Source organism: Phyllobates terribilis, unplaced genomic scaffold (assembly GCF_046119375.1).
Source record: "Phyllobates terribilis strain yellow unplaced genomic scaffold, ASM4611937v1 Scaffold_1__5_contigs__length_1240528914, whole genome shotgun sequence".
NCBI lineage: Eukaryota > Metazoa > Chordata > Amphibia > Anura > Dendrobatidae > Phyllobates > Phyllobates terribilis.
In genome coordinates, this window is record NW_027362761.1 from 1,045,141,427 (window position 1) to 1,045,155,995 (window position 14,569).

Genomic DNA, 14,569 nt, shown 5'->3' on the forward strand with positions numbered 1-14,569 from the left:
CAACCGGCATGGATTTATATAGTGTGACCAAGTAATAGTTAAAAAAAAGAATAAGAATGGTAAAAAAATAAAAAATAAAGATTATACTTACCTTCTGATGGCCCCCGATCTCCTTCTCTGATGCGTCCGGTCTCCCCGATGTCTCGTGGTTGTGTAAAAGGACCTGCCATGACATAATTTAGTCATGTGACAAGTCACACGACCGCTGACTTCAGCGGTCGCGTGACCTGTCACATGACTAAATGACGTCATGGAAGGTCTTTTCACACCACCGCGAGCCGCCCAACACACCGGACGCATCGCTGAGGAGGCCTGGGGCCATCGGAAGGTGAGTATAATCTTTATTTTTTATTTTAAATTCTTTTTTTTCCAGGTACTATGGTACCCGGGTCTGGATGAGAGTCTCCTCTTCTCCAGACCCGGGTACCATCCGCACATTGAATCGCTTCATATCCGCCTGTGCACAAGTAGTGATGCGGATATCAAGCGTTTCAATGCAAGTCAATGGCGGCAATCACACTGCGTGTCCGCAAAATTAATAGACATGGTGCGTATTTTTCCGCAATGATAATCCGCAGCGGAAATTTCCGCAGCATGTGCACAGCACATGCGGATTATCATTGGGGACCATGGGGCACGTATTACCAAGCGTTTTTGCTGCGGAAATTCCGCGGCAAAAACGCTTGAAAAACGCATAGTGGGCACACAGCCAAATACCTGCCAAGTTCTCAAAGAAAAAACGCCCCTATGAGCTTGTTTAATATGTCACCAATGTAATGGTGATGTGTGACTATACTTTTCATGGCCTTGATCCGAGACCTGAATGTCAATGAGATCTGGTGAATTTATATGTTACTTCTGTAAGCAGAAGTTACATATTGCCGGACATTGGACTTTCACAAATGATACCATTATTCTTCCGGTTGTGTCAGGAAGGAAACTATTTTCTACAATTGTTTCCTTATCCAATGAACGTCCATGCACAGGTAACGTGGTAGCCTAATCATATGACATAGCCAGCTATGCTAGGCATGGCTCTTTTAAAGATTTGAAGTATAAAAATGGGGTCTGGGTCTCGGTAACCTGTCCAAAACCTGTGTTTTACAATGAAAGCTGAGTCCTGGTTGTTTTTAGACACAAGGACACTCTTCCATTGGGGGTGTCTTGATACAAGATGGATAATAGTCCTGAAATGTACAATAATATATTTGCATTCGCCAACAATATCTCAGTGGAAATTATTATAGATTCTAATTACACAGAATTATATCCTTTTGAGAAACTGTAAAAGCCCATTTCGAAGGGATGATTTTGTCTGCTGAGGATCGCGGGTTGACTACAACCATGGCAATTGGCGCTCGTTTACTGGCATATTCCAAGGAAAATGATGGGAACAGAACGATTGTTAATATGAACATTCTGTCTCAAGACAGCATCATGTTATCGGCAGCATATTCCTTGTTTACACGGGGCGATTGTTATGTTCTGCAACTTAGAACTAAGGAATAGGAGGGAAAAGCTGTCCCTCCACTCAGACTCAGCTTAAACCCTACGCTGGGGTGGGTGCCCTATTCCTTGTGAATAGCCCCACCGACACTCTTGCACTGAACTCAAACGAAGACCTGAAGGAAGGGAAAGGGTATCCCTAAAAGATCTAAGGACTGGGAGCAATAACAGGAGACCTCCTAAAAGAAAAGTAAGTTGCAGAAACTAAGATAAAAGGAAACAAAACTGGTGGAACAAGAAGTCCCAGGATATCAATTGTCCTAAGCACAAAGAACTAACAAGGCAACTTAGCCAGAGCACAAGCGAAATAACACTGATGTCCAGCAGGGAATGGGAGACAGGTACTGAGTAATAAAGAATGGAGAGATCAGGTGACCAAGACACCCAGCACCAGAAGAAAAGACTAGAATCCAGCAAACCACAACAAGATGGCCGATAGTAAAACAACATAGATTCAAACAGCTATGTGCTGCCGATTCCAATGGTCTGATCACCACTCATCACTGGCATGCTTACCTATCTTAATAATCGGAACGAGCCTTTTAATTGTCAATTAACAGTCCGTCCAACAATAATGGGCCTTAGTATTGACAACTAAGTCAGTTACAGGTTTAAAACGGCGCTCCTTCCAGGGGCCTACATATCTCATGTATAGTCACCCTACTTGGTGATCTCCATTTACCTTCAGCTGCCTTCACTGCATTAATTATCGTTCCATTCCCCTTGCTTCCAAAATGGCCACCACAATGTCAGGGCACAGTGAGAAGTCTAAACTATGCCTCCCCTGCCTTTCATGTGTTGTGGGATAGGGAAACTTACCACTGCGTTCCCAATGTCACTGAGGAGGCCATCTTGGAAACTGGAGGAATGGAACAAAGATCTGCGCACAAGAGACAGCAGGTGGCAAACTGAGGGAACCAAGTAGGGCAACTATACATGTGGAGAAGGTGGACGGTCCTTTTGATTCTATGATGTTTAGCCCTTGACTTCCTTCTATGATCTGCAGATGTGCCACTCCATAGATCACATGGGGTAAAATGTTTAGGATATAATTATCATTGATTCAAATAAAGGAAATTCTTAGGCAAACTGGTTCTTTCATTCTGTGGAGCTCAAATGTGGTCAGCTTCCCTAGGTATAACCCAGAGTGACAAAGATTGCGACCAATGAAGGGCATTCATAGAAAGAATCCAACATTCAGAAAGGTTGCAGTGTGACATGTACAAATACAGAAACAATATCATTGTACCCTTATGAACACTGGGTTGGGTCAAAATGGCTGCTTCTCATTTTTATAAGTGACAGGCTGAGTGTTTTCATTAAAATGGGGGTCACCTATACAGACTTATAACCTAAAGCTCATGGCCCTTAAGCAACATCTATGACAGGATTCCCCAAGTGTTATTTTTTTCAATTTTTTTTTATCAGTGGTAAGGAAAGTACAGGTACAGGTACTCCAGGGCACAGCAAGGTATGGGCATATTTATAGAGAAAACACCATCCTAAATAAATGATGTCAATTAGAAAAGAATGTGTTTGTGTAGATACTACGCAGAATCTGATAACAGGTTTCAGGTGAAATTTCCCTTCACGTCTGAGAAACAAAACAGCTTGTGTTCTTGAAATAAAGTCTTCACAATACAAAGTGCACGCAACATACCTGGCTTGTGGACCATATGAATCTGCTTGAACATTGTCTTGTACCAGTCTTTGGGTCTATCAACAGTCTGTTAAGAAAAATAGCAAAAAACAAACATGACATTACTTATAAATGTCCAAAAATTATCAAAAAAATCATCCAAAAGGATAAAAGTACACCAAATTACCAATGTGTTCATAAGGGCTACCAGATCGCTAGAAACTGACTGTGAAGTATCAGTGTGATAATCCATGTCTACGTTAACTTGGCTCCCTACCTCCTGGGAGATGAATGCTTCATCTGGGTGATCTAGTCATTGGCAGACTGAAATCTTTCCATAGTACAATACAAGAAGAACTAATCCGACCTGTTGTACCACAATACCAGTCACATAGTTCCTTGTGCTATATGTACATTGCAGTGTTGTAATTTATCACACAAATTTTTGCATAGCAGCACTGGCAATGCTGAGAGACGACCAACAATATAAGACAAGCTATGGAAGAGAAGGATTGCCCGATGCAATGAAAAATGACATGGACATCTACCATAAGCTTCCTTTGGTCCCTGATGTGATATGAGGATATCCTACAGAGAACACACCTGAAGCAATTTCTAAAATTCTAAAAACGTGATCTGTTGGGGTCTTCAGGTGACGACTAGAATGTAGATTTCACTGAGAGAGTGAAGGAAGGAATCTAAAACACCTGTATGCAGTCATTTATTCCTTCAATGATTTAATACCTGGACATGGCCTAGCATGCCAAGGTGCCACGTACTTCATGGTGGAGCCATCAATGCTTGTCAATAGGTTTTGTTCACACCTGCGCTATTAACTGCATTTCTATTGCTTTATTGGAAGCTGCACACGAAAAAGCCCACTGACTAAAAGGAAGGTTTTCTGGTTTCAGTCATGGTGTCTTTTTGGTTTACAAGACAAAATATGGTATACCATTGGTGAAAGACAATCTGAAGAGAGCCTCAAATGCAGATGTGAACAGAGACTTATTGGGCATGCTTTCATTACTGTCATGCATTATTTACACCAAGGGAGTTTGTTTCCTGCTGCTCATGCCCTGCATGTAGTATGATAGGCGGCCATTAGAATATAAAACTGGCCAAAAAACAAGATGGCTGTAGTCAGTCAGATGCAGCATGGTGACTCTTCATTCCGACACATAAAAAGGGGGTTCCTAGTAGGGACATATTAACTGGCTGTTTGTTACATGCACACCGCTAGGTTCAGATAGGGACGAGACAGGTTACATGAATTCTTTGGAATCCTGGGGGAACCGTTACTCAGGGAGACCATAGACCACGTGCTGCAGCTTCTCTCAGGCACAGAGGTATTGAACCTCAGACACAGACACGTAGGTTGTTTCACTTGCTGACCAGACACACTTGACAAGAGTCCTCATAAACGGTAGAACAGTAGCATTTAATAAGAAGCCACACAGCCAGTGCAAGTTAAGTCTTATGAGCAACAGGCTCCAGTGACTAACAGTACAGGTTCCTTAGCAGCACAGCAGTTCACAGTCTTCCCAGTAGTACAGAACAGCACAGTTATAATGCAAAGGCACATTAATGAACACAGCATTCTTTATAGTACAGTGAGATGGAGGTGGGTTTGCTGAGGGAGATGATCTCTGTGACACCATTTCTTATAGTCCTTATCTTTCTGATGGACAATACTCTGCACTGCTAGTTCAGGAACTCTACCTGACCTGTGCTTAGCTTCACTTCTGATTTGAATCCTTTTCACTTGCAGGGGCGCTTCTGTCAGATGCAGAACACACACACCACCTTTCTCTTTGGCTCCAGCCAGACAGTAAACAACTTCCCCACAATCTCCCTGGGGCTCTGCTAAAACACTCCTCTTCTCCTGTGACTGTGTTAACCCCTCTAATTGCTGGATGCTTCTGGAGCACAACACTTCCTGTCTCAAGTACTTGTGTTACTTCTAATAGTTGCTTAAAGCAACAGCACTACTTCTGCATGTCACATGTTCTTGAGACCTAATCCTTTAACCCATTGGGCAACTCAAGGTAATATTCACCCCTGAGTATGTTAGTAGCTTAGGCTATCACAAGTTATCATTACCTAGGTCAGGGTATATTCTGATACAACATTACGACATAATACTACAATGTTACTAGACGGAGGAATGATGAAAGCAATAGTGAATTGCCTGTCTTGTCACATACATTTCTGACCCACCCATCAAGAAGCAGCAATATCTTTGTACATTACACATCAGGGTGTTTGTAGAATGCCTTACAGACATTTTGTAAATGTAATTCATAGATTTGTTTTCTGGAAGAGTAATAACTAATACAAGAGGATAGGCGGATACAAAGGAAAGGCAGCAATACAACATCTGCCTCACTAACCTGGATGAACATGGAACAATTTGAATCATTCTATGGCATGAGTGAGTTCACAGAAAATCTCATTATGGAGACCAAAAGGATATTTATGTAGTCGTCATATGAATACAGTTAGGTCCATATATATTTGGACAGAGACAACATTTTTCTAATTTTGGTTCTAGACATTACCACAATGAATTTTTTTTTTTAAACAATGTGTTTATTGAATTTTGCACAAAAATCAGAACATACAATCTATAGGGCCAACAGATGCCCAAAACTGTGCCCCAACCTTTGGGCTTACAAAATGTACAAAATGAACAGTATAAAAATAAAATAAAAGGAAAATACATATACATAAAAGAAAACAAAAGAATGGATTAATTACATTAAATTCCCCATATATTAGATGGTTGTGAGAAATAATTTATATCCGTAAGTGCTGTGAATGTCGCATGGCTCATATTTTGCTCTATTGCAAGATTGGAGGTGCAAGGTAGGGAGAGGTGCCCATAATCGTCCGGCGCGTCACCCAAACTCAGAACGGCGCACAAAATATCCCGCTTCCTCAACGTTCCCCATGTATAGACAATGGGCTGTTTAACCAAGGTTCCCATATTTTATCAGTTTTCTTCTTTGCCTTGAGTGTGTGTGCCAGAGCCCTTTCATATTGACAGTTCGTGTTTAGTCTGGTCACCATCTCCCCCACCGTAGGGATGCCCACTCTTTTCCATTTAGCCGCGATAGCTGATGTAACTGCGATCAGAATATGTGACAAAATTCCTCTAATTTCCCAGGGGACATCCATTAATCCTATATGAAGTATTCCCATACTAGGTGTTATCTCCAGGTGAGTCCCCAGTACATCCCATATCAAACTATCCAATGCCCCCCATAGTGATTGAAGTTTTGGACAAAACCACCACATGTGGCCCAACGAGCCTTCCCCATTGCATCCTCTCCAACATAAAGATGATGATTCAGACCCGAAGTGTACCATCTGTGCCGGGTAGTAGTACCATCTCATGTGTGTCTTTTTAAGCTGCTCTAGGTGGTTTAAACACGACGAAACTCGCTGGACCTCATCCAAACCATCCCGCCAGTCCTGAGGGTCCGCCGAAATTCTTAGATCCCGTTCCCAACGAGTCATATACGTCAATTTATCGTCCAGATCTGGGTCATTTAGAGCCCTATAAAGTATAGAAACCCCCTTAGAACCGGTCTTAGAGTGGAGAAAATAACCCATAGCTCTTTTATCCTTAGGTAGAATAAAAAAGGGGGATGTCTGTGTAGAGTGAAGTAAATTCCTTATTTGCAAATACTGGTAAAACAAGGGCCGTAGGTCCGGGAATCTCATGACTAGTTTATCAAAAGGAATTATTACAGTCTAGTAAAACTTACTTCCACCAATTGTTTTGAAAGGGTTAAGGTGATACTCAAATATGTCATTCCTTCCTGCGCCCACTGAAAAGGGTATGCCCCTTCCAGTCTTTGCCTAAGTGACAATGGAACAAGAATGGGCAGGACAACTGTCTTAGCTGCATTCAGTTTATAATACGAGATGTTTGTAAACGTTTTGAGATCGGACATAATGGCAGAGAAGGACCTGTCCAGATCAGTGCACGGGATAACCACATCGTCTGCATATAGACCGATTTTGTGGGAGGACCCCCCCCACCGATATGCCCGAAATCTCTGAGTTATTTCTAATCTTTTCAGCCAAGGGCTCCATACATAAAGCAAATATGACTGGAGGTAAGGGGCAGCCCTGCCGTGTCCCATTTGTTATGGGGAAGGATTCAGAGAGGAAACCAGACGTCAAAACCTTAGCGGAAGGAGTGGAGTACAATGCGTTAATCGCAGACAGAATAGGTCCTTTTAGTCCAAATTTAAGCAAAACACTTTTAAGGTATCCCCAGTGCACCCTATCAAACGCTTTCTCAGCATCTAGTGACAGGAGTGCACTGGGGAGGCCGCTCAACTCTGCCACTTTGATCAGATCCAACATCCTCCTCATACCATCTTTTGCTTCCCTACCAGCTACAAAACCAACTTGATCCGAGGATATCAGGGAAGGAACGACAGGATTTAGTCTAACAGCCAAGAGCTTGGTAAAGATCTTTACATCACTATTCAAAAGTGCTATTGGTCTAAAATTACCTGGAGAATCAGGTGTCTTTCCAGGCTTAGGCAATGTGACGATCGTAGACTCCAAATTAGGTACTGCTACCTTTCCCGAGTCTCTCCAGGTATTATATAACCTGATAAGGTATGGGGTAAGAATTTTTTGGAAACCACGATAGTACTCATTAGCCATGCCGTCTGGGCCAGGGGTCTTGTGACATTTGGATGAATTAATAACATCTTTCAGTTCTACTTCTGTGAAGGGGGCATTCAATATTTGTAACTGTTCCCGGGAAACCTTCGGAAGCTTCAAATCACTCAAATATTGATCAATATCTGACTGTTGTGGCTGTGGGGTATCAACATCATCTTTTAGATTATATAAAGATTTATAGTATGCAGCAAAAACTGCAGCTATGTCCTTCAGACTTCTGGCTATCAACCCTTTTGAGTCCCGTAGATGATCTATTCTGGATTTTGCAGCCCTTTTCTTGATCCGCATGGCAAAAACGGCTCCCGGCCTATCTCCCATGGCGTAGTGACTAAGTTGGAACTTGCGGAGGTTATATTCATATACTGCCAGCAGATCAGAACGCAGTTTAAATCTGAGCTGATATATGGTCTCAGTGGTAGCCGGGGAGGGGGAGGTTTTATTTAATATTTCTAGCTTTTTCAACTCAGTCAGGAGGTCATTCCTGTGTTGCTCTCTCTTTTCAATTGTGACGCTTGTTGTAAGAAGACTCCCCGTATCACCTCTTTGTGCGCTGTCCATAAAGTCTCGTCGGAAACTGTGCCATTGTCGTTTAATTCAAAATAAGATGTCAATTCTGCTGTTGCTTTTGTCATTATAGAGTCATTCAATAATAGAGAGGTGTTTAGTCGCCAGTGTGGTGTTGGGTTGAATTGGTGCGCAATATGTACACGTAGGTAGATCGGTGCGTGGTCAGACCACGTAATTGTTCCAACCTCCGCAGATATACATCTATTGAGAGCTCTATTGTCTACTAGGAATAAGTCAATCCTACTATATGGCCCATGTCGGAGAGAATGAAAAGTATAGTCCCTTTCACTGGCATGAGAGTATCTCCAAAAATCGTGCAGACCAAATTCATGGACCAACTTGCCCAATTCTCTCCAAGGGCGACCCGATCTAGATGAGCAGTCTAAAGTACCATCCATTGGCATATTAAAATCCCCGCATACAATAACCTCCTCTTGTTTAAGTGTTGAAATGGTAGAGAGGACTTTTCGCACAAATGGGAGCTGGGCAGAATTTGGGGCGTATAGTGCTGAAATCGTATGCGGGGTCCCATTCAATGTACACACCAACACCAAGTATCTACCCATGGGGTCTGCACACATCTGAATGTTCTGGAAGGCCACCGAATTTTTTATCATAATACAGATTCCTGCTGTCTTAGTCTGGGCATTTGCAAAGAATATATGGGGGAATTGTGCCTGATGCAATCTATGATTATCAGCTGCCAATAAATGCGTCTCCTGCAGACACACAATGTCTGCCTTCGATTTCCTCACCTCCCTCCACAACATAGAGCGTTTAGCAGGTGAATTTAACCTTTTCACATTCAACGAGAGAAATTGTATACTCATAATTACACATAAAGGAGGAAATTGTTATGAGCCGCATACAAAAATCCAATTTTTCTCTCCCCCCGCATCATCTGTAACACACGGCTGAGGCAGTGTGATGGCTTGGGCATGCATGGCTGCCAGTGGTACTGGGTCACTAGTGTTTATTGATGATGTGACACAGGACAGAAGCAGCCGAATGAATTCTGATGTATTCAGAGCCATACTGTGTGCTCAGATCCAGCCAAATGCAGCCAAACTGATTGGTCGTCGTTTCATACTACAGATGGACAATGACCCAAAACATAAAGCCAAAGCAACCCAGGAGTTTATTAAAGCAAAGAAGTGGAATATTCTTGAATGGCCAAGTCAGTCACCTGATCTCAACCCAACTGAGCATGCATTTCACTTGTTAAAGACTAAACTTCAGACAGAAAGGCCCACAAACAAACAGCAACTGAAAACCACCGCAGTGAAGGCCTGGCAGAGCATCAAAAAGGAGGAAACACAGCGTCTGGTGATGTCCATGAGTTCAAGACTTCAGGCAGTCATTGCCAACAAAGGGTTTTCAACCAAGTACTAGAAATGAACATTTTATTTACAATTATTTAATCTGTCTAATTACTTTTGGTCCCTTTAAAAACAGGGTGGCACATGTTAAGGAGCTGAAACTCCTAAACCCTTCATCCAATTTTAATGTGGATACCCTCAAATGAAAGCTGAAAGTCTGAACTTCAACTGCATCTGAATTGTTTTGTTTAAAATTCATTGTGGTAATGTCTAGAACCAAAATTAGAAAAATGTTGTCTCTGTCCAAATATATATGGACCTAACTGTATATGCATAAATGTCTGCAACCAGGATTGGGCCAAGAGGGGAAGAAGCCCTACTGGATTCCCCAGAGGACACAGCTTTTAACGCTATCTGCGTCCTCATAAATCGGATAGAGCTGAAATGGACAGATGTCTGAAGCGCTGGGAGCACGTCATGCTGCACAATGGCATCACTTCATCACACCACATGCACCGGGCTCACAGCGGGGAGAAGGAGCAGAGCCAGTTTCATTTTATTTTTCAAATTAAAGGTAAGCATTATTAATATATGGTGGCACAATAGGTCATTAAAGGGGTTGTCCAGTCTAAATTGATAAGTCTGTAGTTACTCTGTGTGACTGCAGACTTATGAATCCCCCTAGTGGACGCACTGTGCACTGCGAGCATTCACTGATTTCTGAGCCGGGACCGGAGGGCATGTATGAGTTATACATGCTCCCGGCCAGAGCCCGTCCAGTGGGCGTGGCCTTGCTCCATACACTTGCCGGTTCCGGCTCAGAAACAGACGAATCCTCGCAGTGCGCAGTACGTGCTCTGGGGGGATTCATAAGTCTGCAGTCACACAGAGTGACTACAGACTTATCGATCTGGATCGGACAACCCCTTTAATGTTTTATGGTGGCAAAAGGGGGCATTAATACTAAATGGTAGCTCAAGAGGGCCCTAATATATAGTGACACAAGTGTGCATTATTAATATATAGTGGCACATGAGGTGCTAACCCTTTAATCACCAGGAAATTTTTTGTTTCTGAGGTTTCGTTTTTATCTTGCTTTGTTACAAAAGGTATAACTTTTTTTTTATTTCGAGACAAGTCATAGTTTTTAATGACACCATTTATCAGGACAGTACAATTACAGTAATACCAAACTTGTGGCAATTTTTTTCTATTTAAAGAAGTTGTCTACTACTTGAACAGCTCCTTGTCATTCCCCACGCTTGGCCCCGATAAAATCAAAAAAGGTTATCCTCACCTCCCGTGCCTGCGGGATAGACACCCGCTCTCAACTGGGGCTCCCGTGCTGTTGTTGTGACACATGAGCCCGGTGCCCAATCAGCGCCGGTGTCACTGTCCCTACCTCCTGTCGAATTGAACATGAAGAGGAAGTCAGATCAGCTGCAGCCCGGACTTCCTCTACATGTTTGATTTGTCCGAAGATGGGGACAGTGACACCAGCGCTAACTGAGCCCTGGTGTCACGTGTCATAACAACAGCTCAGGAGCCCCAAAACTGCGAGACACCGCTTTAATGGTGCCAGCACAGGAGATGAGGATTAACATTTTTATTTTATCGGGGCCAAACATTTAGTTCAAGAAGGGGTTGTCCAAGTAGTGACAACCCCTTTAAGCAATAAGTAATTCTCAATTTTGTAAAAATTATTTGGGGTTTGTACCATTTTCCGAGACTGGTAACATTTTATGATTTTCATAGAAAGAGCTATATGAGAGGTTATTTTTTGTGTGGTAAGCCAATGATTGTATTGATGCCAATTTGGGGTACATACGACGTTTTCATTTATTTTTATTGCATTTTTTGTGGGGAGGTGAGGTGACCAAAAAAACACCATTGTGAGATTTGATTTTTTTTTTCTTTATGGTGTTTACAATACAGGCAGGGCTGACATTAGGGGGGATACAGACTGGGCAATTGCCCAGGGCCACCACACCCTTGGGGGCCCCCCTTTGATCACAGCAGGGGCGACACTGATAACCACTTTATCAGTGTACCTTCTTATGTGGAGACTGTGTAAGAAACTTTGGTGACATCACGATCATGTGACTGGTCATGTGACCGTGATATCACCACAAGTGCTACACTGTGCGGGAGTCAGAAGAAAAGAAGAGGAGATAGACTGGTAGTAAGTCCTCCATTTTCTGTGTGTGTCTGTCTGTCTTTGCATCTATTGGTGTGTGTCTGTTCCGGTCTGTCTCTGTATATATATATGTGTATGTATCTTTTTATCTACAGTATGTGTGTCTCTGTCTGTATTTGTATCTGTGAGTCTCTGTCTTTGTGTGCGTGTGCATCTCTGTTTGTGGTTGAGCCTAGAATGTATAGGCTCCTGGTAGATATTAGTAAGGACATCAGACTGTATAGACTCCGGGTAGGTATATATTAGTAAGGACATCAGAATGTATAGGCTCCTGGTAGGTATATATTAGTAAGGACATCAGAATGTATAGGCTCCTGGTAGGTATATATTAGTAAGTACATCAGAATGTATAGGCTCCTGGTAGGTATATATTAGTAAGGACATCAGAATGTATAGGCTCCGGGTAGGTATATATTAGTAAGGACATCAGAATGTATAGACTCCGGGTAGGTATATATTAGTAAGGACATCAGAATGTATAGACTCCGGGTAGGTATATATTAGTAAGGACATCAGAATGTATAGGCTCCTGGTAGGTATATATTAGTAAGGACATCAGACTGTATAGACTCCGGGTAGGTATATATTAGTAAGGACATCAGAATGTATAGGCTCCTGGTAGTTATATATTAGTAAGGACATCAGACTGTATAGACTCCGGGTAGGTATATATTAGTAAGGACATCAGAATGTATAGGCTCCTGGTAGGTATATATTAGTAAGGACATCAGAATGTATAGGCTCTGGGTAGGTATATATTAGTAAGGACATCAGAATGTATGGGCTCCTGGTAGGTATATATTAGTAAGGACATCAGAATGTATAGGCTCTGGGTAGGTATATATTAGTAAGGACATCAGAATGTATGGGCTCCTGGTAGGTATATATTAGTAAGGACATCAGAATGTATAGGCTCTGGGTAGGTATATATTAGTAAGGACATCAGAATGTATAGGCTCCTGGTAGGTATATATTAGTAAGGACATCAGAATGTATAGGCTCCTGGTAGGTATATATTAGTAAGGACATCAGAATGTATGGGCTCCTGGTAGGTATATATTAGTAAGGACATCAGACTGTATAGACTCCGGGTAGGTATATATTAGTAAGGACATCAGAATGTATAGGCTCCTGGTAGGTATATATTAGTAAGGACATCAGAATGTATAGGCTCCTGGTAGTTATATATTAGTAAGGACATCAGAATGTATAGGCTCCTGGTAGGTATAGATTAGTAAGGACATCAGAATGTATAGGCTCCGGGTAGGTATATATTAGTAAGGACATCAGAATGTATAGGCTCCTGGTAGGTATATATTAGTAAGGACATCAGAATGTATAGGCTCCTGGTAGGTATATATTAGTAAGGACATCAGAATGTATAGGCTCCTGGTAGGTATATATTAGTAAGGACATCAGAATGTATAGGCTCCTGGTAGGTATATATTAGTAAGGACATCAGAATGTATAGACTCCGGGTAGGTATATATTAGTAAGGACATCAGAATGTATGGGCTCCTGGTAGGTATATATTAGTAAGGACATCAGAATGTATAGGCTCCTGGTAGGTATATATTAGTAAGGACATCAGAATGTATAGACTCCGGGTAGGTATATATTAGTAAGGACATCAGAATGTATAGACTCCGGGTAGGTATATATTAGTAAGGACATCAGAATGTATGGGCTCCTGGTAGGTATATATTAGTAAGGACATCAGAATGTATAGACTCCTGGTAGGTATATATTCGTAAGGACATCAGAATGTATGGGCTCCTGGTAGGTATATATTAGTAAGGACATCAGAATGTATAGACTCCTGGTAAGTATATATTTGTAAGGACATCAGAATGTATAGGCTCCTGGTAGGTATATATTAGTAAGGACATCAGAATGTATGGGCTCCTGGTAGGTATATATTCGTAAGGACATCAGAATGTATAGACTCCTGGTAGGTATATATTCGTAAGGACATCAGAATGTATGGGCTCCTGGTAGGTATATATTAGTAAGGACATCAGAATGTATGGGCTCCTGGTAGGTATATATTAGTAAGGACATCAGAATGTATAGACTCCTGGTAGGTATATATTAGTAAGGACATCAGAATGTATAGGCTCCTGGTAGGTATATATTAGTAAGGACATCAGAATGTATAGGCTCCTGGTAGGTATATATTAGTAAGGACATCAGAATGTATGGGCTTCTGGTAGGTATATATTAGTAAGGACATCAGAATGTATGGGCTCCTGGTAGGTATATATTAGTAAGTACATCAGAATGTATGGGCTCCTGGTAAGTATATATTAGTAAGTACATCAGAATGTATAGGCTCCTGGTAGGTATATATTAGTAAGGACATCAGAATGTATAGGCTCCTGGTAGGTATATATTAGTAAGGACATCAGAATGTATGGGCTCCTGGTACATGTATATTAGTAAGGACATCAGAATGTATGGGCTCCTGGTAGGTATATATTAGTAAGTACATCAGAATGTATGGGCTCCTGGTAGGTATATGTTAGTAAGGACATCAGAATGTATGGGCTCCTGGTAGGCATATGTTAGTGAGGGTGTCAGAATGTATAGGCTCCTGGTAGGTATATATTAGTAAGGACATCAGAATGTATAGGC

At 41.8% G+C, this 14,569-nt stretch overlaps 1 protein-coding gene across 32 annotated transcripts in view; it reads right to left on the bottom strand.

Annotated features, from left to right (window-relative positions):
- SORBS2 (sorbin and SH3 domain containing 2) overlaps positions 1–14,569 on the bottom strand; it is a 417,459-nt gene that overhangs the window by 103,718 nt on the left and 299,172 nt on the right. For all 32 annotated transcript variants that reach the window (XM_073645333.1, XM_073645328.1, XM_073645327.1 and 29 more), the window contains one exon: positions 3,167–3,233. In XM_073645333.1, the coding sequence (XP_073501434.1) occupies positions 3,167–3,233 (67 nt within the window). The remainder of the gene's footprint in view (positions 1–3,166; positions 3,234–14,569) is intronic.